Source organism: Anolis carolinensis, chromosome 1 (assembly GCF_035594765.1).
Source record: "Anolis carolinensis isolate JA03-04 chromosome 1, rAnoCar3.1.pri, whole genome shotgun sequence".
Classification (NCBI taxonomy): domain Eukaryota; kingdom Metazoa; phylum Chordata; class Lepidosauria; order Squamata; family Dactyloidae; genus Anolis; species Anolis carolinensis.
Window position 1 is genome coordinate 301,983,770 of NC_085841.1, and position 26,616 is coordinate 302,010,385.

The 26,616-nt window shown below is 39.5% G+C and overlaps 1 protein-coding gene across 10 annotated transcripts in view; it reads right to left on the minus strand.

Moving 5' to 3' along the window:
• Positions 1 to 26,616, minus strand: part of phf21a (PHD finger protein 21A) — a 176,057-nt gene that overhangs the window by 12,121 nt on the left and 137,320 nt on the right. For 4 of the 10 annotated variants that reach the window (XM_062967934.1, XM_062967938.1, XM_062967933.1 and 1 more), the window contains exons 9-15: positions 21,845 to 22,144; positions 19,394 to 19,492; positions 10,491 to 10,542; positions 9,747 to 9,826; positions 9,033 to 9,093; positions 7,380 to 7,463; positions 5,753 to 5,916 (exon numbers count right to left, since the gene is read on the minus strand). In XM_062967934.1, the coding sequence (XP_062824004.1) occupies positions 5,753 to 5,916; positions 7,380 to 7,463; positions 9,033 to 9,093; positions 9,747 to 9,826; positions 10,491 to 10,542; positions 19,394 to 19,492; positions 21,845 to 22,144 (840 nt within the window). Of the gene's footprint in view, positions 1 to 5,752; positions 5,917 to 5,966; positions 5,990 to 7,379; positions 7,464 to 9,032; positions 9,094 to 9,746; positions 9,827 to 10,490; positions 10,543 to 19,393; positions 19,493 to 21,844; positions 22,145 to 26,616 lie in introns of all 10 variants that reach the window. The other 6 variants (XM_062967941.1, XM_062967940.1, XM_062967942.1 and 3 more) reach the window with 2 other exon arrangements.

The window sequence follows — 26,616 nt, forward strand, 5'->3', positions numbered from 1 at the left end:
TGAAAGAATATGCACTTCAAAGTGCCAGACAGGGTTTAGAGTTAACATATAAAGAGTGTCATATAAAGAAAGAAGAATTATGTAGCTTTGATGATGTTTTTCATTGTTTGCCACTGTGTTCACTTTCAATAACTAAATTGGATATAGCCGTGAGCCTTACTTTTGCAGTTCCTAAAGGCTCCCGAACAACAAAAAGCCCTGGATCCCTCCATTTCTTACTTTTACTTTTGGGTAGCCTTCAGGTGATTTTCAGATACGCATCAAATGTATCTAAGCTACCACAAATATGTGAGTTTATAACCTTTCACCCATCACATCAAATCAAATTTTTTCAAAAATATGTCAGAAAACAAGTTGTAATGGAACTCAGAAGTGGTGTGATTTCACTTCTGATGTACCTCCAACACTCTGATTCAGCCTGCAGGATAAAAAACCTTCCTCTGACTGCTTATTCATTTGTCCATCTTCATTGGCTAAACGAACACATTCTCCCCAGGGAAGCCAGAATGGTCTCCTCCCTTTCAGCAGCAGGCGAAAACCTTTTTATTCAGGCAGACTTTTAAAGAGGGAGGTTTTTAAGAGCAAATCAGGGGATGCCATGGTTTTTAGCTTTAAATATGTTTTTATGGATTTCAACTGTGAAGTTTTTAATATCACTGGTGTTTAATTCTGCTTTAATATTTGTATATTTGTAGATTTTAAATTGTATTGAAATGCTTTTAATGTAAGCTTCTTTGAGTTGCCTTGTGGAGAGAAAAAGCTGGGTATAATAAACATAAGAACAATAATAATAATGTCAGGCAGGAAACCCCCTCAAATCTCATGAAACGAAGGCTTCTCACGGGCTCCCTGTGGTCCCACAGCATCCCACATCCCACATACTCCCGAAAGCCCCTGCAAATCTTGCATGGCAAGCTATGAAGACTGGCCAACGGCTCTGAGATGGGTGGCTTCCTGAAGCTGCTGGGCCTGAAGGAAGATGAAGAAGAGTCTGTTTATTCTGCTATTGGTGAAAAGTAGAAGGGGGTTTGGGAAGGGAGTTGCATCCCTCAGTTAGGAGCTCCTGCTTCACCTCCTTAGTAGTTGGGATGTGTAGGTTCTTCAGGCAACAATTTATGGCACTGTCTTCCTTCTCTGATTGAACCATCCCATCCCTAAAATCCTAAAGCTAATAATGAGTATTTCTAATAAATAGCATTAGGAAATGCATACCGGGATACGCCGGGTATATACACTAGTACTATGGCATCTCTATTACACATGTGCTGGTGAGGGATAAATGTACATCTTTCTACTGACAAACGAATTGTGCTCTCTACCTTTTAAAAGGGTAATTTCCCTGCAGAGAAAAGCTGCCAGGATTCTTTGCAACAAATTAGTAAGACCAGCATATTGATTATTCAATTAAAGATTATTTACAAAGGTATAGCAATTATATTGGACCCTTTTCACTTGTGAACATATACATACCTCCATCTGGCTTCTATCTCTTACAATCTTTGTCTCTGAGAACACAATTTAACTAGACAGAGGCATTCTGGATCCCAAGAGGAGTTGCTTTACTGCTACTATTGGAATTAAATGTTACTGTCTTTTGTCACTGTCCCTACATAGTCAAAAAAGGGGATCTGCTTGCATTAAGATTTCTCCAGACCAAACAAATAACATAAACGATTGATGCAAAATATAGCCCTGTGATCCAACATAATCACTTTCGTATGATTTTTAAAACATCTTTTGCCTGATTAAGAAGCCACTGGAGCTTTGAAAGCATGCACAAAATGTTTTGTGCATTTTGTTTGGCCAAAAAAGGTATCACTCTTTTGTAGACTTTGTTTTATTCAGGTTTCTGATGCATCAGTCATGCAATATTCTGGAAATAAAACACTGCGGTTTGGAAATTAATGTTGATGCATCATTCTGATACTTAAAATAACTTTAATCTTGGGATTGTAGTACAGGATATATAGAAAGTTGAGTGGGCAGGCTTCTGCTAAAAAAGCTGAACTTCATCTTCCTCTCTACCCATCTGTTTGCTCTGAGATCTCCTTCAAAAGATCCCCCAGCCTTCTGAAGCAGGCTTGCAAGATACTGTTATGTGGGGAGGACCAGCAAGAGAACTGAGAATCTATTCTGCCAGTGATATCAATTCCTCTGACAAGAAAAGCATTACTGAATACATTTTATATCATATATATTTAATGTCAACCCAATGTCTGTAACTTTTTTCTGATTTACTTAATTTGAGGTTTTTAACAGCACATGTTAAACCTTTGTGCTAGCAGGACTACTGATCAATAGGTCAGTGGTTTGAATCTGGGGAGAGCGTGTGAGCTCCCTCTATCAGTTCCAGCTCCCCATGAGGAGACATGAGAGAAGCCCCCCCAAAAGGATGGTAAAACATCAAACATCCGGGTGTCCCCTGGGCAACAACCTTTCAGATGGTCAATTTTCTCACACCAGAAGTGACTTGCACTTTCTCAAGTAGCTCCAGACACGGAAAAAAAAACAAAACAAAACAAAATAGAAAAGAAACTTCTATTACCAAGCCAGGCTAACCAAGATAAAACATCGTTTTTTGTTGGGAAATGTTCATAACCAACCATATAGCGCTTCTTGAGAGCATTAAGCTCTGATTGCCAGCATTGCTAACTTTTGCAGTATTCCTTGACAGTTCTGATTCCTTAATACAGTAGAGTTCCGGTTATCCAACATAAATGGGTGGGCCGAATGTCAGATAACGGAAACTGTTGGATAATAGGGAGGCCCTATTATCCCTCCCGGAAAGCAACCAGTTTAGAGAAGCCCGCTGCATGTTGCTGCCTAGCAAAATGCAGCGGGCTTCTCCAACATGCCGGGTGCTTGCCAGGAGGGAAAAGCCTCATCCTTCTCGGCAAGCAACCGGTTTAGAAAAGCCCGCTGTATGTTGCTGCCTAGCAATATGCAGCAGGCTTCTCCAATGTGCCGGGTGCTTGCCAGGAAGGAAAGTCTGCTCCAGCCACATCTCCTCCCTCCAGCAAGCACCCTGGCCCAGGCCGCCAGCACGTCGGATAATACGGTACGTCGGATAACCAGAAGTCGGATAGCTGAACTGAAAGTGAATGTTGTTGATACACACTTCTTAGCAAGGCTTTTTTTGTTTCCATCTATTTTGTCTATTTCTGCCATGTTCTATTTTTATTTGCAGATTGTCCCACAGAGGTGCATAAAGACAAAAGAACTAAAAAGATTGGAGCCAAGGTAACAGAAAAGGGTGCTCTGGAACCTTGCTACACCTGAATCCCAATTTCTGAAGCTCTCTTCAAATTCTGTGTACATGGATTACACTGTGAGAAGGAAGATACACATTGTCCTTAAAATACAGCACCCAATCACCCACAGAAACTTGAAAAGTGGTAAGGATCCTGATACACAACAAGTGTAATGTATTTAGTGATGCCAGACTACCAGTCACTGGACAGACACAATTACTCACTGGCAAGGCCTACACTTTCCAACTGTGAAAAATCAACCCATCACAGTTTGACAGTAACATCTTTATTTTATTATTTTCTAGGATTAACAGAAGGTATGTAAATCAAACAAGTGTTGGATTCCTACTCTGAAATTGCAGCTACATATGGGCCATAAGACCCCACACAAGCCAGCTTGAGTCACTTCCTTAATTTCAGCCAAATCATAATGAAATTGAGAAGACAATTCTAGTGCGCCAAATATCAACAGCTATGCACAAAAAGTAATGGAATTAGCACTGCTCCTTTTCAGATACTGCTGAATCTACAATATCTACTTTAAAAATTGTTCCATGGTAACACAGGTTCAAAACAGTTACATTTGAAAAAGTTATGAAAATTTTCTTTTTCTGTTTTCTGTTTCAGACTGTACAGCAAGGAAACAACATCAAGTAAGGATCCATGTAGTGTGTACTGATGTTCCCTACTGAATGCCTACTGAGTGTTGCAGTTCTGAGAAACATCTCCAGGTGGAGATGCTTAGATTTCAGCAACAGAGTTATCAAGCATCATGGCAGTAGGGAGACTGTACTGAATGTCTGGAGGAAGTGATACATTTGTGTGTTTTGTGACTGTAATGCAAACTAGACTAGAACATTGGACAGTGTATAATTATATTGCATGTGAAAACTCAGGAAATTATCTAATATGTACAACAGACAGCAAATGGAACAGCAATGAACAAAAGGTCACTGACTACAGGTTTTATTTAAATCAAACATTAGAACCACCAGCTTTATTGAAGCTTTTATAATTTCTAGAAATAGGATAAAAGTGTGTGAGGGAGCGTGTGTGTATATGAGAGAGAGAAGAGACGGTAAGAAAAAGGACAATGAAAGTAAAATATTGCTAATTCTGATTTCCCCCCACTAAAGTCTTCTGGCAATTTGGAATATTATATCAATAAAACAATGTTCACATAAAGGATGGCTATGGCTCTGCACAAAGGGAACAGATACTTTATGGAAACAGTACAAGTTAATTACACTATGTAACAAAATTTGGAAAAAAATGTTCCTGATTTGAAAGTGTTATTTCCTGTTTAACTGTGTGGTACTTACTTTGAAAGTAGTTGTTTTGCTCCAGAAACTTCATTTTTGTGGCTGCCACAACTATGTTGAATTGGTTGAGACTTCACTGAAAAACTATAGAAAAATGTGCTGCAAGATGTCCCGCAAAAACAAAGTTTTTGCAGTTTAATAAACTTTTCCCATGTTTTTCTGATAGAACCAGTTAGGAAATGACATTTATAACCCAGGAACAAAAATTGTGTTACATAGTGTTATACTTTTTGACAAATTAATTGTATATAGAAAATAAGTTGTTTATTTGGCTACTGTTGGTTGCTACAACTATATAGACAGAGATATCGTCATGTCAGAATACTCTTCACATGGATGAATTTATGAAGATGTTCTGAAATAGAAAACCACACTTGTGGAACATTTACCTCACAACAGAATACAAAATTTAAATTATAAATGTCTAGTTGTATGCAAAATATATTTATTAGTTGTGCCTTAAAACAAACATGGAGCTAATTTAAGATGAGAAAACAAAGGTAAGATAAGTGATGAAATTTGACCATAATTTAAATCCAGAGAAGGGTAGCTTTCCTTATATAAGTTAGTGCTGAGGATAAGCGTAGCGTTACATCAGTTCCAACTCAAAATAACTGTGGCAAACAGCACAACAGAGTCCATATATCATGGAGGGATGCTTTCACAGTAGGGAACATTTTTTCCCAAACTGTTAGGTATATAGAAATCTATAGATAACAAGGAACTGTCAATGAGGACAATTATCTCTTCTGTTTTCTCAAGTTCTGTTGAACATGAACAATTTGGGAAGTTCCTTCTTCCCTCACTGAATCACCCATCATTCTAAGTTGTTTCAGCAGCTTCATTATGGCAGGACCTGTTTGCTCCTACTACCACACTGCTGAAATATACACACTGTATTTTATTACATCTCCCTCCATTTGTATTGGGAATGAGGGAAGAGGGAAAAATGTATACCAAGTACATTCTGGCATTTTCTATGGATACCACAAAACTACAAAATGTGTGAACAGCTGGGATGAAGAGAATAAGGGAGCAGAAGGGCAGGGCCTAAAGAAGGACAGTCATCTTAGTTCACTTTACCACTGACACATCCAAAGAAACAAATCTTGTAGTTTCATTATAGGCTGCTCTGCATGGTCTCTTCAAACAGCAAAACCTTCAGGAAGGATTACTTACGTCTGCGGAGCTGGGACTGGGCAAAGATACGGGCTGAACAGTTGCAGGGAAAGTAAATGTGGTCTCTGTCTTTTCATTTTCAGGGGAGTCAGGATGACTGGACAGAGGGGATGTGGGGGTCAGAGCCCCAAAACCCAGCACTGTGTTGTATTTAGGTGGACGACCTACACATTAACAAAAGGGAACAAAAAAGGGGGAAGATAATCTTACATACCTTTGGCCAGTGCTCCTCATTGGCTAGCATGAAAAAGGAAGTGATGTAGGACAGGAGAGAAGTTAGTGTAATAGGCACGAGTGAGAGAAAGCCAAGTAAAGACGTAAAGTTAGTTTTAAAAGACATTTTACAAAGAGAATTGTGCAAGGAAGGATAGTATCACAGGAGAGAGAACACAGCTTTTCAGAAGGACAAAGAGCATTACTCCTGATGTACCTGCACTTTGTCTACTATGGAATGTCTACAATTTTAAAACTTTCTTCCTCCAAATGAAAAATGATCATGATCTCTATTGCTTTGATTTATCAAGATATCCCTGCCACACTATGACCCTTTTTCTAAACCTCTTTTTCTAGAGATCTGACAAACCAAAGCATTGTTTGGAGATCACATATCATGTTCTCATTTGGGAAAGAATGTAGTAAAATGCATTTAATTACCTTTTAAAAATCAAAAATAATTTCGAACTTAAGGTGAAACGTACATTTAAATATAGCCCTTCTATCAAATCCCCCTCCATACCAGAGACCATGATTATCTAATTCCACAGCCCACTTTAATTTTTATGGACATACAGAGCTGAGGAATTTCAGAAATATAAATTTTAATAGAACTATAGGAAATGGTAACTATCTACTATAGATCTTAATGACATTATAACATTATAGCTGGCTCAGTCTTTGTTTTCTGTAGTACTACTACTTTGATAACTGAAAAGTGAGATGTTCTCAGAGAGAGGAAAATATATAAAAAAGTCATAAAGATATCAAGAGATTGAAGGAACAGAAATAAAGAATTCAGCATTTTTAAGAAACATTTTTGGCAGTTCAATACCTTTATCAGGCTAATGGAAAGCCAGTGTTCTTAGGATGCATTAAGTCAAGATGCCAAGAACAATGCAAAACCAAAATGCATCCAAATTTGCTTTAGAAAAGAGTCAAAATATTCAAGGAAAGAGTCTTTTGAACATTTGATCTTCTGTCTAACTATGGATTCAACTCATCATCAGCAATTACAGTAACAATCTGAGAAAAAGGGAAGCCATCTCAGGATAAGGTGATGATCTAATTTCCAAAATGTGAAAAGATGTTCAGGCACTATTATATCAGTTGAGTTAAATATAAGAAGACAACATACGCAACTGAAACTGTCATTTAACCACCCACATCCCCATGTACGTATTGACACAGTGCCTCATTTTTTCATTCCATATTTTAAATACAAAAGACTGAAAATATACATTTGGAATATACAACCTGCATCATGTGTTCCTTGAAATGCTGAACTGACTTGCTCATTATTTTGTTTTGAGCAGTAGGCCCCAAGAGGAAGTATGTTACAGAGCATTAAGGGAAGTCAGGGTCTGATAAGCAGTATCAGAGTAAGCCCACTGAATTAATGGAATTGACTCACCAAGCCCCATAGGTTCAGTGTGTCTACTCCAGTTGTGACCAGCAAATGGATTTACACCACAGTGCTCAACTCTGATATTCAGGACTGGATGAAGTAAGCACAAATTTCAAAGTCAAACTCAACACTAGTAGTCACCTGGCTAGCAACCACCAAACTGAATCAATCATCTTGTCTCAGAAACAAAAGATACATGAGTATTCAAGGTGTAATAATTTGTACCCAGCTGCAGCTTTTCTGTAGGAATGTTTAGAATTGAGGACACCTACACTAATTCTCTTTTGATATTAAAAATTCCAAAGAGTACTACTATCTAGGTTGGCACCACTTCTATTTTCAAAACTCAAAGCATCTACTTCTTGCACAACAGAAGATATGTAAAGCAGAAGTGATTGTGGAAGCTATATTCCTGTCACAGCTCGCATTGTTCCAAATACAATTTTGGTTTCCTTTAATAAAATTAGATATGTGTTTAGCATAAAACTATGCTCATTGTAGAAGCAATGCACCTGGGATCATCTGCAAGGAGCCAGTGTCCCCTTTCTGCTATTTCTGTGAGCTTCCTCTGCTCCAAATAACACTCCACCTGTCTTTCAGTTTCACATGGAAAACTTCTAAAATTAATTTCAAATCTGACTTATATGCACAGTTTGCTATTGTTCTGAATTTGCATAATTCTCTCAACCCCTTAAAGGGATTACAGATCAACACACAGATGGTCTACAGGGAATCCTAATGTGACCAGGTTACTGAATCCAGTTTTCTGTTTGCACACTATTTTAATCATTGCTCTCGTGAATCAGTTGTGTGTGTTTGTGTGTGGGGGGAAACTGGAAAACTACATGTGTAGTCTGGACAGAAGAACAGCAAATCACTAATGCATTGGTGACAGTCTACAATCAAGATCACGACTTAGAATTCCAAAGACTAAGGAAGAACCTGGATGCAGAGAATGTTTAAGCATTCCTGTGGATATTATTACTAACATCTTGATTGCCATACTACTCAATTCATGTTCATGTAAGTCAACAACCAGTGGTTATTTCCTAATAGTGTAGACAATATATTCATAAACAGAAGATCTGAACACAGAATGACATTGTCTCATTACAATGAGTTGTATTTGACAGCTATGCAGCAAGAGGCCTTGGGACAGGATAACTGTTTACTGTTCAGGCAGCTTGTGTGTGGCCTGATTGTAGGTGTTCACCTAGAGATGTACCATAGAATTCTTCTCCAGCCGAATATTTTGCACACATCCCTTTGACCATATTCAAAGTCTATTTCCACCAGATGGCTTCTGTAAAATCCCTGCTCATTAGGACCACATAATTCATATTATGTATATTAACATAAATTTTACATTCAAATTTGAACACATGTAAATTTTTTAAATTGCCTTAAACTACTTTACCTGATTGTAAAACTGTTTTGGTTTAATTTATCAAATGAACAAACATGTTTTGTCTGCATTTCAACTGTTTAAGCTGATTTCATTTTATGCTACCTTGAAACCCTTGGATAGAGGGCAGGATGAACATATTTTAGTAAATATGTATGTATTCGGAAACATAAATTTATTTTGCGCTGTGTTTTCTTTCAAACTGTAAGAAAAAGAAATAAACATCCAGGAAGATAGAATCACGAGAAATTTACCTCGTTTACGTGTTCCAGGATGCATTGTGCTGTTCAGGTATGTGACTGCACTCTTCTTGCGCTTCATGGAAGAAAAGTACAAGATAGTTAGTAAAGTATTTTAACAAGTGAATTCTACACCTACAAACACATGGAGACAAATGTAGGAGTTTTATATTAAAACATCCGAACAGACTATGCCTAGCCAAGAGGAACAACACATGATGAATTCGCAACAGGCTTTATCACATGAACAATAGCTTTACATCTATTTATTTCAATATGATTGAAGCACACTTTATGGCGGATGGGTCTATGGATCGTAATAAAACTGTATGTATGTATGTATGTATGTATGTACTTTATGGCTTCTTTTAAACTATGCTTGCTATCCTTCTTGCCACTGGATAAAACCTACTAGAAATGCTAGCCATTTATTGGTGTTGGAAACTTGGAATCTAGCAGAAAGCTGTAGAAAACTGATTGTATTAGCGATATGTCATGTCTCTACTCATCCCAAAGAATAGGATGGGACAATAGGGGAATAAAGAGAGAAATACAGAACAGAGAACTTATTTTCACTTATTGTTCATGCTCCCATACCGGTTTTCTGAAACGATAAGTCACTTTGCCTAGCAAGGCTGATGGTAGTTCTCTGTGTATATGAAAATGAACACTAAACAAAACTCTTTTCAGTAAGTTATTTTATTTTGCTACCAAGAGATAGATAGATACCTCAGGCTCAAAAACTGCTCCACTGTACACTGGATTTGCTGTTGTTCTTCGTTTCCTCTCTTGTCTCTTGCTTTGTATTTCTTCAAGGGAGAAAGAAATTAGGTTAGAAATAAAAAACATTTACAAGCAGAACAAGGGTTTATTTTACAGTCTAACCAAATTAGGAGTGGTGAACTATGATTCAGACTAGAACGTAGTCAGTATTATACTGTATTATATAAACCTGCTTAGAAATAAAAAAAAATGTTACCAGTATAGCTTGAGAAAAAGCTGCCTACTCCCAAAAAGCGCTCCGCTGATATTTTTATCTATCATGTTCTGAGTCACATATTTGCTGTTGGCAATTTAGACTAGGATCCACTATAGTGTATCAAACTCCACTGATGCATTTTGTAAAATTAATGATGACAAAGGGCAATATACCTAGAAGTCAGCAGGATACAGAGATGCGTGAAGATTTACTTATTAACTCAATTTATACCCTAACTTTTCTCCACATGGGCAGCCTATGGTGAGCTTCTGCTTCACAAGAAAGGACTGTAAAGTTTAAAAATAACAGTAAAACTTTAAGCAGATACAAAAATTAAACAAGTATTTAAATATTTATTCACTGTAATTTAAAACTAATAAAAGCGTATTACTGGCAAATTATAATGTAGCAGGATGAATGGTTAATAAAACATAATTTATGCTCCTTAAAGCATCATTTAACCATTCCTAAAAATAGAATATTATTTTATTTACCTTCTAGATGGTCATGTGTAACTAATCCAAGAGATACCATAAAGGCAAGTTTCTGTATCAGAAAAAGAAATACTCCAAATTATATGAGATACTAAATCATATTACATATTAATTTTAACCATTCTCATTAACATGCATCCTTTATATATATCAAAGGTACTTCATAAAGCAAGAAGATCAAACCAGTCCATCCTCCAGGAAATAATGCCCGGCTGCTCACTGGAGGGAAGGATGTTAGAGGCAAAGCTGAAGTATTTTGGCCACATCATGAGGAGACAGGAAAGCTTGGAAAAGATCATGATGCTGGGGAAAATGGAAGGAAAAAGGAAGAGAGGCCGACCAAGGGCACGGTATCCTTGAAGTGACTGGCTTGACCTTGAAGGAACTGGGGGCGGTGATGGCTGACAGGGAGCTCTGGCATGGACTGGTCCATGAGGTCACGAAGAGTCGGAGACGACTAAACGACTGAGCAGCAGCAACTTCATAAAGCAAAGCAAATCACACAGCGTATCTTCATACATCTTGCATATAAACAAAAAGGGTATCAAGCCCACCGAAGTTTTATTAGTGGTACATACTATAAATAGCTTTTCATGGCAACAGTTTGTATACTCTTGTCAAAAAAGTATCACAGCTTTTTCATTAATTAGAACAGAAAAGTTATGAAAATTAACACATGAGCTGGGAGTTCAAAATTCTAACTTCTGTGAGATCGGAAGTTTTAAATGCAAGCTTCAGTCATTGCATTTACTATGGAAACACGGCACCAACCCCTGGCAATAAAGTTGAGCAATGAGCCTCATTCCTAACTCTGCAGGTGCATATATGAGTAGAATTTGTACTAAGAATTATACAAGGATCCCCTGCTACCTTCCCAGCTATTAAGAGGAAGGCTGCAGGTTGTTTACAAGCTGCATGAATTATTATTATTATTATTATTATTATTATTATTATTATTATTATTGACACAACGACATTGTATGACACAGCAAACAAGATAGATATGCTGGATTTCATATTACAAAATCACAAGTCGAGCACTTCCCAAGTGATTAGGACTGTGTGAGGTATTTTCGGATGATGCATGCAGATCCCAGTAGGGTGGCCTTTTGCAGTTGGCAGATCGTAACTTTGTCAATGTCTATTGTTTCCAAATGCCGGCTGAGATCTTTTGGCATGGCACCCAATGTGCCGATCACCACCGGGACCAACTGTATTGGTTTCTGCCAGAGTCTTTGAAGTTCAATCTTGAGGTCCTGATAACGGCTGAGTTTTTCCTACTGTTTTTCGTCAATGTGACTGTCACCTGGGATGTCAACATCAATGATCCAAACCTTTTTCTTTTCCACAACCGTGAGGTCTGGTGTGTTGCATTCCAGAACTTTGCCAGTCTGGATTCGGAAGTCCCACAGTATCTTTGCGTGTTCATTTTCCATTACCTTTGCAGGTTTGTGATCCTACCAGTCCTTTACTGCTGGGAGATGGTGCTTGAGGCATAAGTTCCAATGAATCATTTGGGCCACATAGTTGTGCCTCTGTTTGTAGTCTGTCTGTGCAATTTTCTTACAGCAGCTGAGGATATGATCAATGGTTTCGTCAGCTTCCTTCCACAGTCTGCATTTTGGGTCATCAGCTGATTTTTTGATCTTGGCCTTAATTGCATTTGTTCTGATGGCTTGCTCCTGGGCTGCAAGGATCAGGCCTTCTGTCTCCTTCTTCAGTGTCCCATTTGTGAGCCATAGCCAGGTTTTCTCCTTGTCACCTTTTCCTTCAATTTTGTCAAGAAACTTTCCATGCAATGTTTTGTTGTGCCAGTTGTCAACTCTAGTTTGTAGTGTGGTTTTCTTATACTGGTTTTTTGTCTGCTGTGCTTTGAGGAGTTTCTGATTTTTGACTTCAATCAAAGCAGGTTCTTCACTTTGCTTTACATATTCTGCCAGGGCATGTTCTTCTTCTCTGACTGCCTGTTTTACTTGTAAGAGTTCTCTGCCACCTGATCTTCTAGGCAGATATAGAATCATAGAATCATAGAATCAAAGAATAGTAGAGTTGGAAGAGACCTCATGGGCCATCCAGTCCAACCCCCTGCCAAGAACAGGAAATCACATTCAAAGCACCCCCGACAGATGGCCATCCAGCCTCTGTTTAAAAGCTTCCAAAGAAGGAGCCTCCACCACAGTCTGGGGGAGAGAGTTCCACTGCCGAACAGCCCTCACAGTGAGGAAGTTCTTCCTGATGTTCAGGTGGAATCTCCTTTCCTGTAGTTTGAAGCCATTGTTCCGCGTCCTAGTCTCCAGGGCAGCAGAAAATAAGCTTGCTCCCTCCTCCCTATGACTTCCCCTCACATATTTGTACATGGCTATCATGTCTCCCCCCAGCCTTCTCTTCTGCAAGCTAAACATGCCCAGTTCTTTAAGCCTCTCCTCATAGGGCTTGTTCTCCAGACCGTTAATCATTTTAGTCACCCTCCTCTGTACACTTTCCAGCTTGTCAACATCTCCCTTCAACTGCGGTGCCCAGAATTGGACACAGTATTCCAGGTGTGGCCTGACCAAGGCAGAATAGAGGGGTAGCATGACTTCCCTGGATCTAGATGCTATACCCCTATTGATGCAGGCCAGAATCCCATTGGCTTTCTTAGCAGCCGCATCACATTGCTGGCTCATGTTTAACTTGTTGTCCACAAGGACTCCAAGATCTTTTTCACATGTACTGCTGTCTAGCCAGGCATCCCCCATTCTGTATCTTTGCATTTCATTATTTCTGGCGAAATGAAGTATCTTGCATTTATCCCTGTTGAACTTCATTTTGTTAGTTTCGGCCCATCTCTCTGGTCTGTCAAGATTGTTTTGAATTCTGCTCCTGTCTTCTGGAGTGTTGGCTATCCATCCCAGTTTGGTGTCATCTGCAAACTTGATGATCGTGCCTTCTAACCCTTCGTCTAAGTCGTTAATAAAGATGTTAAAGAGAACCGGGCCGGTCAACATCACTGCGAGGGTGCAGTGAACGATGAATGGTCATGAGTTTTCTTGTTTTTCTGTCCAAATTGTCCACTTCCACCTGTGTCCAATTTATAATGCCAGCAGTATATCTTATGACAGGGATGGCCCAGGTGTTTATGGCCTTGATGGTGTTGCCTCCATTGAGCTTGCTTTTGAGAATTTTTCTGACCCTTTGTGTGTATTCTTTGCTGACCACAGTTTTCACATGTTCATGCTTGATGTTGTCCAGCTGTAATATGCCCAGATATTTATAGGCCTCTGGCTGGTGACACTTTATTGTTTGGCCATTAGGCATATTTATGCCCTCACTTTCAATGATTTTTCCCTTCTTCAATGCCACTGTCGAACATTTGTCCAAACCTAATTCCATGCTGATGTCAGTGCTAAAAATTCAGACAGCGTTGGTCAGAGACTGGATTTCAGTTTCCGTTTTCCCATACAGCTTCAGGTCATCCATATACATCAGATGCGAAATTTTGTGAGATTTCTTAGATGTTTGATAGCCGAGATTTATTTTTTGTAAGATTGTTGAGATAGGGATCATGGCAATAATGAAAAGCAGAGGGGACAATGAGTCCCCCTAGAAAATTCCTCTTCTGATGTTGACAAGTCCATAGCTTTCATTTCCAACAAACAGTTCAGTTTTCCAGTGCTCCATCATTCTTTCAATAAAAGTGCCAATGTTTTTACAAATCCCGATGATGCCCAGGCACTTGATGATCCAGCTGTGTGGGAGTGAGACAAAGGTTAGCTTTTCAGCTTTTACAGTTCTCCAGAATCATTTTATCAATTAATAACTGGTCTTTTGTGCCCCTGCTTTTCAGTTTGTTGCCTTTCTGTTCATCTGGCAAGATGTTTTTTTTCTTCAAGATAGTCTTGAATTCTGTCAGCTATTATGCCAGTCAGTAGTTTAAACATAGTGGGCAGATACGTTATTGGCCTGTAGTTTCCTGGTGCTGCTCCTTTTGCTGGATCCTTTTGTATCAGGTATGTTCTCCCAGTTGTTAGCCATTCACTGATATTTCCTTTCTGCAGCATCTCATTGAATTTTTGGGCCATTTTTCCATGTAAACTAATTCTGATTTTTGATATTTGATATTTGAGCCAAAATCCATGAAGTTGATCACTACCAGGCAATGTCCAGTTCTTGACATTTTGCACTCGTTTGCTGATCATTACAGTTGTTTTTTCCATCTGTTCCATTTTGTTATGTGAGAATTTTCCTTCAAACTCCTTTATCCACCCTGCGTTTTTGTTATAGTTCTTATTATTTTCCCAAAGTTCTTTCCAGAAATTAGTTGTTACAGTTTTCTCTGGCTTTATGGTTACTGTGTCTGTTGTTTGGTTCAGATTCTGGTAGAATAGTCTTTGGTCTGATTGAAACAGTTCATTTTGTCTGTACTGGTGTCACGCCCGGTGCAACAGAGCACTAAGAACCGACACACGGAGGCCAAAAACTATCTAATATCTTTATTAAGGAAATATGTAAGAATAATAAAAACAAGTAGGAAATATAGTCCAATAAAAGACCTTTCAGGGAAGGTCAGAAATAGTCCAAAATTATATTGTCCAATATTTTTTATTAGAGTCCAAAGTTGTAAATCGAAACCGAAACACACTCTATTTGCAAACAATAGAGTGGGGAAACGTCCAAAATCTCTCCAAAGTTCAGAGTATGTCCACAGCAAGAACTAGAAACAAGGCTTGATATTAGAAACAAGGTCCAAGGATGGAAGCAAGGCAATATAATTCTTGAATACTTGGCTAGGCAAGGTAAGGCAAGGCAAAGGTACTGGAGTTGCGGCCTTCACGAAGTCCACACTTGGCTGGAAACACGAAATCACTCCTGAAGCTGATCTGTTGACTCCGCACGGAATTCTTCGTGTCGGGCACTTTTAACTCAGTCTCATTTCTCTGCAAAGCAGGTGTCCTGAGCTTCCTTTCCCAAGGGAAAGGAGAGCGAAACACATCTCCCTCCAGATGCGTTCCTCCCTAGAATTTCCCAGGGGAACATGGCTAATTAACGTCTTGTTTAGCTGCTAATCTCAAGCTCCTCCAAACCTGTTCTTTCTCGCCCCTGCCCGCCGCATAGAACTGTTTCCTAGGAAAAGGAGGGGAGGCAGTGGGAAAGGCCTGTTCAAGGTCTTCCTTAATGGGCTCTCGGGTAGAATCATCAACAACAGGCATCTGGAAAGATTCCGGCTCTTGCTGAGCCGGCAAAAATCCCCTGTTTTCCTCCTCATCAGCCACAATGGCACTGGGATCAGGACTCCATGGCCCATGAGACATCACAACTGGATGATTCTAGCTTCATATCTTTCAATTTTTCTAGCTGTTGCTGTAATTTGTTCTTTCACGATTTCCAAAGCTTCTTCAATTTTTCTGGTGTTCAGCCAGTACTTTCTGATCAGGTATTGCTTGATTTTGTCATTCTTCAGTTTCTTCTCTTTCATATTTTTCAGGTTACTTGCATCTGATCTAAGATTTTTGATTTTCAACTCTAACCTGACCTTCCACTTTGGTTTTCCAATCGGTTTTCTTTGGGGCTATCTTGGTTGTAGGAGCCCAAGCTCTTCTGTTACTATCACTGCTGCACTGTAGGCAAACTGCTTTGTTTGTTCAATTGATGTTATCTGGACAGTGGAGAATACTGTATTCACATCTTTCATGAGAGGCACCAGGTGTCTCTTGGGCACTGTTTTTAGAGTTGGGAGCTGCTTTCTTATTGCATTTGCTGCAGCATGAGCCATGATTTTATCCTTGAGCTCTTGTCCTGCTGTCAAGGTTCCTGGTGGTTCAACAAGTGCTTCAAATGGTGGTTCTTCAAATTCTTGCAAAAGCTCCACACTTTCTTCTGGTTCAATCTGTTCCACCATTCCAAGTGTTGCTGGAGTCTCTACTGTTGTCTGTGCTGTGGTGTGATGGTAATTTGCTTTGCAGATTTTCTGAATTTCTTCGAGTTCAACTTCACTGAACACTTTGTTTTTGATTATGAATCTTCATTGGTCAGCCAGTCGGGGTTCTGTTATCTGTGAGTCAAGGTACTCTTGTTTCCACAGTTGATGCATCCATTTTTGGTAGCCGCGCTTTTGAGGTTCAGATTTGTAATAGCATTTCATAACTGTGGTTTTCTGGCATTGTATATTTCTGCCGCTTCTGTGACTGTTCATTTGTATTTTGAATCTGTAGCCCACTTGTCAATGGATGTCCAGAATCAGCAGCATCCACCGCGGTCCTTTTTATCCTGGGCGACGACCAAGTCAGTACAGACTTCGTTTTGGTTTGATTCTCAATAATGCTAATGGGTTAGGTGCTCTTAGTTCCACTCCTCAGCTGAGACCTCTCTGGCTTGGTTGAACCTGCCGGTAGTTACACTACCACCAGCACAGCTCTCAGCATCATTGGAGCAGTTAAGCAGTTACCCCAAGGCACCTGAGTGACTCAGCTCATAAACAATTCCCAGCCTTCTTCCTCTTAACCAGAAGACTACATTTCTTACTTATTCCCGCTCTGAGTGGGGAGGGGTAAAACCAGCAGGTTCCCATTGCCTTTGGCCTTTCCCCTCAGGAAACATTTTGAGCAGCATTTTGAGGAAGGGAATCTTGGCGGTGCCAGGAAGGGCATATTAATATTCCATACACACTTCTGTGATTGACGGTTTAATGGGTGACACAATGTATGCTTTCCAGAATTAAGGATAAATTGGTGTTCTATAAGACAGTCACTAACAGTGCCAAGTGAATAGTGAAAAGACTGTTCAAGTCTTACTTTAGGAAAGAAGGTAGAAAAAGGAAGAAAAAAGAGGCGATAGGGCCACTGCAAGGAGAAGATGGGGTGATGGCGACAGGGGATAGGGAAAAGGCAGAACTGCTTAATGCCTTCTTTGCCTCGGTCTTCTCACAAAAAGAAAGCCATCTTCAACCTCAGCAACATGGAATGGACGAAGGATTGGGGGAAATCCAACCCCAAATAGGGAAACAAGTTGTCCAGGAACACCTGGCCACTCTAAACGAATTCAAGTCCCCAGGGCCAGATCAGCTACATCCAAGAGTATTGAAGGAACTAGCGGAAGTTATTTCAGAACCACTGGCAATCATCTTCGAGAGTTCTTGGAGAACAGGAGAAGTCCCAGCAGATTGGAGGAGGGCGAATGTGGTCCCTATCTTCAAAAAGGGAAAAACGAACGACCCAAACAATTACCGTCCGGTCAGCCTCACATCAATACCAGGCAAGATTCTGGAAAAGATCATTAAGGAAGTGGTCTGCAAACACTTAGAAACAAATGCGATCATTGCTAATAGTCAACACGGATTTACCAAAAACAAGTCATGCCAGACTAATCTGATCTCTTTTTTCGATAGAGTTACGAGTTGGGTCGATACAGGGAATGCTGTGGATGTAGCGTACCTGGATTTCAGTAAGGCCTTCGACAAAGTTCCCCACGACCTTCTGGCAAACAAACTAGTTAAATGTGGGCTAGACAAAACTATGGTTAGGTGGATCTGTAATTGGCTAAGCGAACGAACCCAAAGGGTGCTCACCAATGCGTCGTCTTCATCATGGAAAGAAGTGATAAGTAGAGTGCCGCAGGGTTCCGTCCTGGGCCCGGTTCTGTTCAACATCTTTATTAACGACTTAGATGAAGGGTTAGAAGGCACGATCATCAAGTTTGCAGACGACACCAAACTGGGAGGGATAGCTAACACTCCAGAAGACAGGAGCAGAATTCAAAACGATCTTGACAGACTAGAGAGATGGGCCGAAACTAACAAAATGAAGTTCAACAGGGACAAATGCAAGATACTTCACTTCGGCAGAAAAAATGGAAATCAAAGATACAGAATGGGGGACGCTTGGCTTGACAGCAGTGTGTGCGAAAAAGACCTTGGAGTCCTCGTGGACAACAAGTTAAACATGAGCCTACAATGTGATGCGGCAGCTAAAAAAGCCAATGGGATTTTGGCCTGCATCAATAGGGGAATAGCGTCTAGATCCAGGGAAGTCATGCTCCCCCTCTATTCTGCCTTGGTCAGACCACACCTGGAATACTGTGTCCAATTCTGGGCACCGCAGTTGAAGGGAGATGTTGACAAGCTGGAAAGCGTCCAGAGGAGGGCGACTAAAATGATTAAGGGTCTGGAGAACAAGCCCTATGAGGAGAGGCTTAAAGAGTTGGGCATGTTTAGCCTGCAGAAGAGAAGGCTGAGAGGAGACATGATAGCCATGTACAAATACATGAGGGGAAGTCATAGGGAGGAGGGAGCAAGCTTATTTTCTGCTGCCCTGCAGACTAGGACATGGAACAATGGCTTCAAACTACAGGAAAGGAGATTCCACCTGAACATCAGGAAGAACTTCCTCACTGTGAGGGCTGTTCGGCAGTGGAACTCTCTCCCCCAGACAGTGGTGGAGGCTCCTTCTTTGGAAGCTTTTAAGCAGAGGCTGGATGGCCATCTGTCGGGGGTGCTTTGAATGCGATTTCCTGCTTCTTAGCGGGGGGTTGGACTAGATGGCCCATGAGGTCTCTTCCAACTCTACTATTCTATGATTCTATGATTCTAAGAACTTGCTAAAGCCAATACCCTTTAAATCTCCTGGAATGCTGAGATTCCAGCTAACCTCTGTTTCAGGGCTATGGTAAAGCTTACTAAGACAATATGAAACATCAAATTCACAGATATACATGAAATATTGTCATTATAAACAACACAAAAGCCTTACTTCTGTAACATATTTAGTGTACAACAAACAATACAGACATTGCATTCCTTAATTTGAAAACCTTGGTTCTCATAATAACTCTGTGATTAAAATCAATCCTTCGTAAGAAAGCAAGGAATACGATTGTTAGATGAGTGTATTGTCAGTCCTAACCCAGAAAAGTATCTGGCCTAGTATTACCTGTGGGTTTTCTTCTCGTTTTGGCTTCAGTGGTGCAGGAGGCATAACTGTGTGAATCTCTGTTGGCTTTTCCTCTGTTTCTGCTTGGGGCTTGATAGTCTGCAACAGAACCAATTGTAACAAAACTTACATTTTTTACCTTCTCAAAATAAACATAAATAGTAGCAGTGTCTTTATTTACCAGGATGAAAGAAACAATGAACAACAATCCTTTTCTATTATTCTACAAAGCTTTTCCCCTAAGAGTGCCCCTTAAATCAGTGCTACTCAAAGTCACTATTCATAAACCAGTCCTGGTCTGTAAATTACTGGTCGCTGGGCCCTAGAAAACTTTGAGGAAAGAAAGGAGTAATAAATGAGCTCAATTACAGCATTGTTCTCTAGTTATGCTGGCAAAACCACCACAAGTACTACAACAAATATTTAAAAAGGCTGCTTTAAATAACATGATATAAAATAATCACCATTGTGTATCAAGGGAAGTACACAACCCCAATATTTAGTAATCCAATTCAGCAACCATACCATGTCATGAAGATTACTTTGCATTTCTGCTGGTAGGCAGCAGTACTTTAAAAAGAGTTTTGGTATACAGAACAATGATAGCCAGGTTTACACTTGATGCAATAACTTTTCCTGTAAAGCTTGCTGTCATATGCACACTGCATTTCGCTCATTCATGCTTCATTGTAACAAGAATTTGCCTGAAAATCATTCCCTACAATTCCTAAAGGATTATTTTTTGCCTGAGCATCTTTTGCTTACTGATAGCAGAATTCTCTGCAGCCAGCATCATAAATGCTTGCACAATGACTCATACTTTATGACACGGGTGTGAAGTCATAAAATGATATCAATCTGTTCCAAGGAGAGAAAGGTATTTTCAATACATTTTCTCTAGAAATGGAGGAAAACATATCAAATATATTGTTTGAAATTGTAAACTAACTTCTTTGGTTGATCTCATTTATTATAGTGTGTCTGACACCATTAACTTGGATTGGCTGACATGCTGTACACAACAGCTATCTTTGCATGCAATACTAAATCATAGTTTCGTGTTGCATGAACAAACATCTAGCTTGTATAATTCACTCTCCTCTTTCTCTTGGTACAACTATGAAGAGGCACTGGAAAATTTGTTGCTATATTTAAGAAAGACAAGCTGATTTCTTTCAAATATGCATTGTTTTAATATTAACTCAGGTCACAGCTAATATTCCTGACATATGCAAATAAAGCATAACTAATCGTAAATGCCATCCTTTGTTTGGACATAAACAACAAACTGTGGTCAGGTCAAAATGGAAACAAAGGCTTCCAGTTTCAGAAAGAAGGAAAGAGAAGAGCTAAACTATCATTTACTATTAAATTGAAATCAGACTAAAAATATAAATAACTCTTTGATGCAATTTCCTAAGACCAAGTGGGAATCAGCGACCTGGTTTGGCCCTCTGCTGCGAAAACCTTCCCTTTTAGGGGAAGGACCACATAAACCATGTCCAGACTGAAACCAGCTTTCATCTGTTGACAAAGGCTTGAAAGGCAGCTTTTGGTAACCTTGTTTTAGAGTTCTGTTTGTTTTCAGTGGAATTTTGAGTGCCAAGCCTACAGTGGAAGTCTGTCTGTATGACAAAGCTTGTATGATCTTTATAAATGTGACTGAACTAATCACAATACTTAGTTGTAATGTTCATTTGAAGTCAGCTTGACATCTGCTAGAACTCAGAAGTAACTAGATGCAAATATAAGTTACTTGTAATTCATTGCATTTTGAAATAACTAATGCATCCTAACATTATAATTCCTATACAAGGCATGAATTCACTCACTCCCATTGAAGTGTCTGTTTATTTTTAATCACTTCTATAGGTACAGGGGTTTGCTTCCTTACCACCTGGCCAACATCTTGCAATATTCTGATGAGTGCTTTAAATAAAAAATCCAACTAGATCAGGGTTCTATTAATAGGACCTTGTATGTATTAATAGGACTCAAATGTAAGTGATGAAAAAAATGATCTATTTCTCCTACCTGGCAAAGCATGATCTGGCATGGCAAAAGTGTTAAGATACTGAAAGCCAAGCTTCAAAATCAGCTTAAAATCAGCTTACTTGTATTTGCAAGTAAAAAGCCCACTTTTGATGTCAAAAGTTATGGTGAATTTCCTTCTCAAGTGTTGCAAGCTACTTACATAATTTTAACTGAAATCACAGATAACACTGAAACTACCTTTAATTTTCATATTAGTTTCATTAAAAAGTCAGTGAGATTAATAAAAACTATTCTGTTGTTGGACTTTTAAAAGTACAAAAAAGACAAATAAGTGAATTACAGTCATACAGATGTATTAAGAAGTAAAAGCATATCCATCTGCCTTTAAGAAGTGTTGAACACTATTCATTTTGGAAGGTTTTAGCTAAGGCTAAGTATGCATTTCTCTATTTTTACCTGTTTCTCAACATTTGGTTTACTGATCTGTAGAGTCTGAGGTCCAGCAAGCCTGGTACCCGGGGCTGCTATAACAATGCTGGTGAGTTGTGCCATTGGAAACGTTTTGGCTATGGTTGCTGTTTGCCCGTTGACAACACGGACTGGGTGTATAGAATTCTGCGAGGAGGGTAAGGAGGTGGGTGTGAATTTTGTTGTCAACATCACAGGCCTTTGAAGAAGTTGAGGAGCAGCAAGCATCGGAGGTGGTGGGGCTGGGGCTATAGGGATGTTGTTTTGGGCAACTGGCTTAGGTCGAACCTATGCACACACACAAAGAAGAGAGATACGGAGGAATATAAATAAAGACGATAATCATGATGATGATGATTATTATTTCTATTACTATTATTCAGTTCAATGGCCTGTGGGGTCTCTCAGGGTTCAGTCTTGTTCACCCATATTATTTAACATCTACATGAAACTGCTGGAAAAGTTCATCCGGAGTTTTGGAGCAGCGTGCCACCTATATGCAGATGACACCCAACTCTGCTACTCTTTTCCATCTAATTCCAAGGAAGCTGTTCCCATGCTAAACCGGTGCCTGGCTGTAATGGACGGATTAGGGCAAACAAATAGACACTTAATTCAGACAAGACAAAGGTGCTCCTGGTCAGTTGAAAGACAGATCTGGGAACAGAGAGTCAGCCTGTGTTAGATGGGGGTCACACTTCCCCTGAAAATGCAGGTTCGCAGTTTGAGAGTACTCCTGGATTCGGCTCTGAACCTGAAGACCTAGGTCTCACCAGTAATCAGGAGTGCTTTTACACAGTTAAAGCTAGTGTGCCAACTGTGGCCATTCCTGGAGAAGTTAGATCTGGCCACGTTGGTACATGCCTTGGATCCAGTTGGACTACTGGAATGCGCTCTACGTGGGACTGCCCACAAACTTCAGTTGGTCCAAAGAACAGCATCCAGACTGCTAACTGGGGCTGGCTACCAGGGACATACAACTCCTCTGTTGCAACAGCTCAATTGGCTGCCAACACATTTCTAGGCACAATTCAAAGTGCTGGTTTTGACCTATACAGCTTGGATCCAGGTTATGTGAAAGACTGTATCTCTCTATATGAACCTGTCAGAAATCTATGTTCCTCTGGGGAGGACCTTCTCTCTGTCTCACTACCCACTCAAGTGTGTTTGGTGGAAACACAGAAGGAGTCCTTTTCAGTGTCTGCTACCAGACTTTGGAACTTTCTCCCATTAGAGACCAGGATGGCCTCATCCCTGCTTGCCTTCTATGAGCAGATGAAGACACTCCTATGCCAGCAGGTATTTGACGGAGGATGAGAGCACACTGCTGGGGAGGTTGTGGAGGGAAGATATTTAATTTTAACTGTACAAATGTTTTATTATATCTTAACTGGGTTTTAACTTATATCCATGACACAATATTGAATTTTTTTCAATTGTTTTTAATTTTTATATTTGTCATTTTTAAATTTATTGGGTTGTGTCAAGTAATTGTAAATCGCCTTGAGTCCCCTGGGGGTGGGGAAGAAATATAGTTAATAATAATAATAACAATCCATTCATATTATTCATGTTGGAATATTTTAAAGGGACTACACTGGTTTTGGAAGGGCAACTCAGGGTGCATCTACACTATAGTTTGACACCACTTTAACTGCCATGGTTTAATGCTATGGAATCATCACAGTTGTAGTTTTATCAGCCTTCTCTGTCAATAGTACTGGTGCCCCATCAAAATGCAGCTCCCAGGATTTCATAGCATTGAGCCATGGCATTAATTCTATAGTGCAGAAGTACCCTCAGAAGCACACAAAAAATATACAATTTTAAAGTATTACAGTAGAGTCTCACTTATCCAACGTTCTGGATTATCCACCGCATTTTTGTAGTCAATGTTTTCAATATATTGTGATATTTTGGTGCTAAATTGGTAAATATAGTAATTACAACATACCATTACTGCATATTGAACTACTTTTTCTGTCAAATTTATTGTATAACATGATGTTTTGGTGCTTAATTTGTAAAATCATAACCTAATTTGATGTTTAATAGGCTTTTCCTTAATCCCTCCTTATTATCCAACATATTCGCTTATCCAATGTTCTGCCAGCCCGTTTATGTTGGATAAGTGAGACTCTACTGTATTGAGAAGTAAAGGATATATCTATTGTGACTAAGGATGTGATTCAAAGCAATTATATCTGAATGACCAATAAATGTTCAGACTGATTAAAAGGGTGAGATTCATATTCTTAACAGCAAAAGATGTACAAAATAGACTCCAGCAGATTATTATTAGGCAAACTGCACTGGAAAGAGGAGCACATTTCTAAACTAGATGATCCTGTTCCTCAGTCACACATTATTTATTTCTGAACTCATTTAACTTTCTTGGGGACCAATACAAAGGCACAAACCATTAGAAAGACATCTATATTGTACCAGTTACCAGTTCCACAATTTCTGTTTTCTTTCATAGCTGGGTGATGACTGCTGACATTGCAGCTAGGAATCTTGACAATAGCCCCATTAAAACCAACAGGGGATAGAGGGAAACCTGAATGAGATGCAATAATCTTTGAAGTTGGTGGTCTTTAAAAAAATAATTTGCTGTGCCATCCAAAGAAACAGTAATGTGTCATACATAGAAGTTGGAGGGGAGGCGACCCAGGGAATACCAACTGCAATAATAACGAGTAGAGGAAGATACAGAGTAGGGAGACAATACTAGCACCACAGGAGAGATGAGAGCCACAGAAAGCTGTTGCTCCCAAACTATCTCCTCTTTGAGCTGTCTAGAGAGCCTTGGCAATAGGCCCTGTTCCTATAAGTGCCCTAAGACGGAACTCTGGCTGCATCACAAGTTTTTAAACAGTTTCCGAAGGCAGAGTATATTGCAATAGTCCAAATGGACCATAATCAATACACTGGTCACTGTGGCTAGATCTGTATTCTTCAGAAATGGGTGAAAAGTTTTAGCTGTGCAAATGTACTCCTGGGCATCAAAGGGTAAGAGACGAGTCCAAGAGTACACCTTAGCTTCAAGTCTAAGATTTTAAGGAGATCCAGCAAAGGCTGAATCATATTTCCTGATCTGCCTTTCAAAGGTCCAGAAGAACATCTGTCTTGTCTAAATCAAGTTTAAAATTTTCACCTTCATCCAGTTCATTACTGATAGCAGACACCGATTCAATACTGAAATGGCTTCCTTAGAATTAGATGGAAAAGAGATAGAGTTGCGTGTTGCCAACGTATTAGTGATACCAAACTCCAAAGCTCCACATGATCTCTCCTGGTAATCACATTTATATATTGAATAGAACAGAGGACAGAATTAACCCCTGATGGATTCCACAGACCACCACCCATGATTTCAAACCAAAATTCCCAAACATCATCTTTTAAGTTCACTCTTCCCAAAAAGACCAGAACCACTGTAGAACAGTGCTTCCAAATCCTATCCCAGAAATGATATCATGGCCAATTGTTGCAAAAGCCATTGAGAAGTCCAGCAGAACCATCAGAGCAAACTTCTTATGACCAGTTCTTAACATATGTCATCCACTAGGCAACCAAAACCATCTCTATCCCATAGCCAGGCATAAAGCCAGACTGAAATGGGTCTAGAAAATTTATCCAGAACCTCTTCAAATTGGTAAGCTATTAGACACTCCAGAACCTTACCCAAGGAAAGGATATTGGAGAATTGACTAACCATTCTGTAGGACAGAGTTCAGGTAGGATTTTTTTTCTCCAGTAGTAGCCTCCACCAAGCCTATGTGATGATTCTCACCTCTCCAAGGATCCTCTCCTGGACAAACTGGAAGGATAGCAGCTGTCGTTCAAGTTAACTCTTTTGTCAAAACCATGTCACTGGCTACTGCTTCATTTCTGGGCAGAATTCAAAGTGCTATTTATGACCTACAAAGCACTATATGGTTAAGGTCTAGACCAGTGGTTCTCAACCTCGGGTCCCAGATGTTTTTAGCCTACAACTCCTAGAAATCCCAGCCAGTTTACCAGCTGTTAGGATTTCTGGGAGTTGAAAGCCAAAAACATCTGGGGACCTCAGGTTGAGAACTACTGGTCTAGACTATGTGGAAAACTATCTCTCTATAGGAGCTAGCCAGAAGAGTTTTCTTTCATTTCCACCACTTTTACAGACCCATCTAGTGAGGACATGCCAGAGAGCTTTCTTGGGACTGATCCCAGATTGTGAAACATCCATGGAAGTCTAGCTTGGCTCCTTCTCTATTTAATAAGGCCTTTTTAGCCAAACAGGAATTCACTGATGAAGCAAGTAATCATTTTTATGGGTTATCTGCACTATATTTTTATCATTATCATAATAATTTTAAAATAAGTTTTCTAAAATTTAATAGTATTTTAATATAATAGGTTATTTAGTTTTTAGCTTTTTTATTCGCTTTATCTTACTGGATCCCATGTTGGGAGAAATGCAGGCTATACATAAAATAAAATACCCCTCCTGAGACAAATAGCAAGTAAATTGATGCCAACTATTGACAATACTAAATATGAAACGTTCTTCATCATACAAAGGAACAGGACAGAACAGTCTGACAAAAGTAGTTGTTAAGCAGTATTTCTAGGCTATATCTGGCCCCCTGGAATAAAGGAGCAGGAAATGAAAGCAAACTACATCAAATTGATTATAAATGGTTCGGCTTTGTTCAGAAAAACAGCTCAGGATTTATATGGACAGGTTGCTTACCTGTAACCATGTTTCTTCGAGT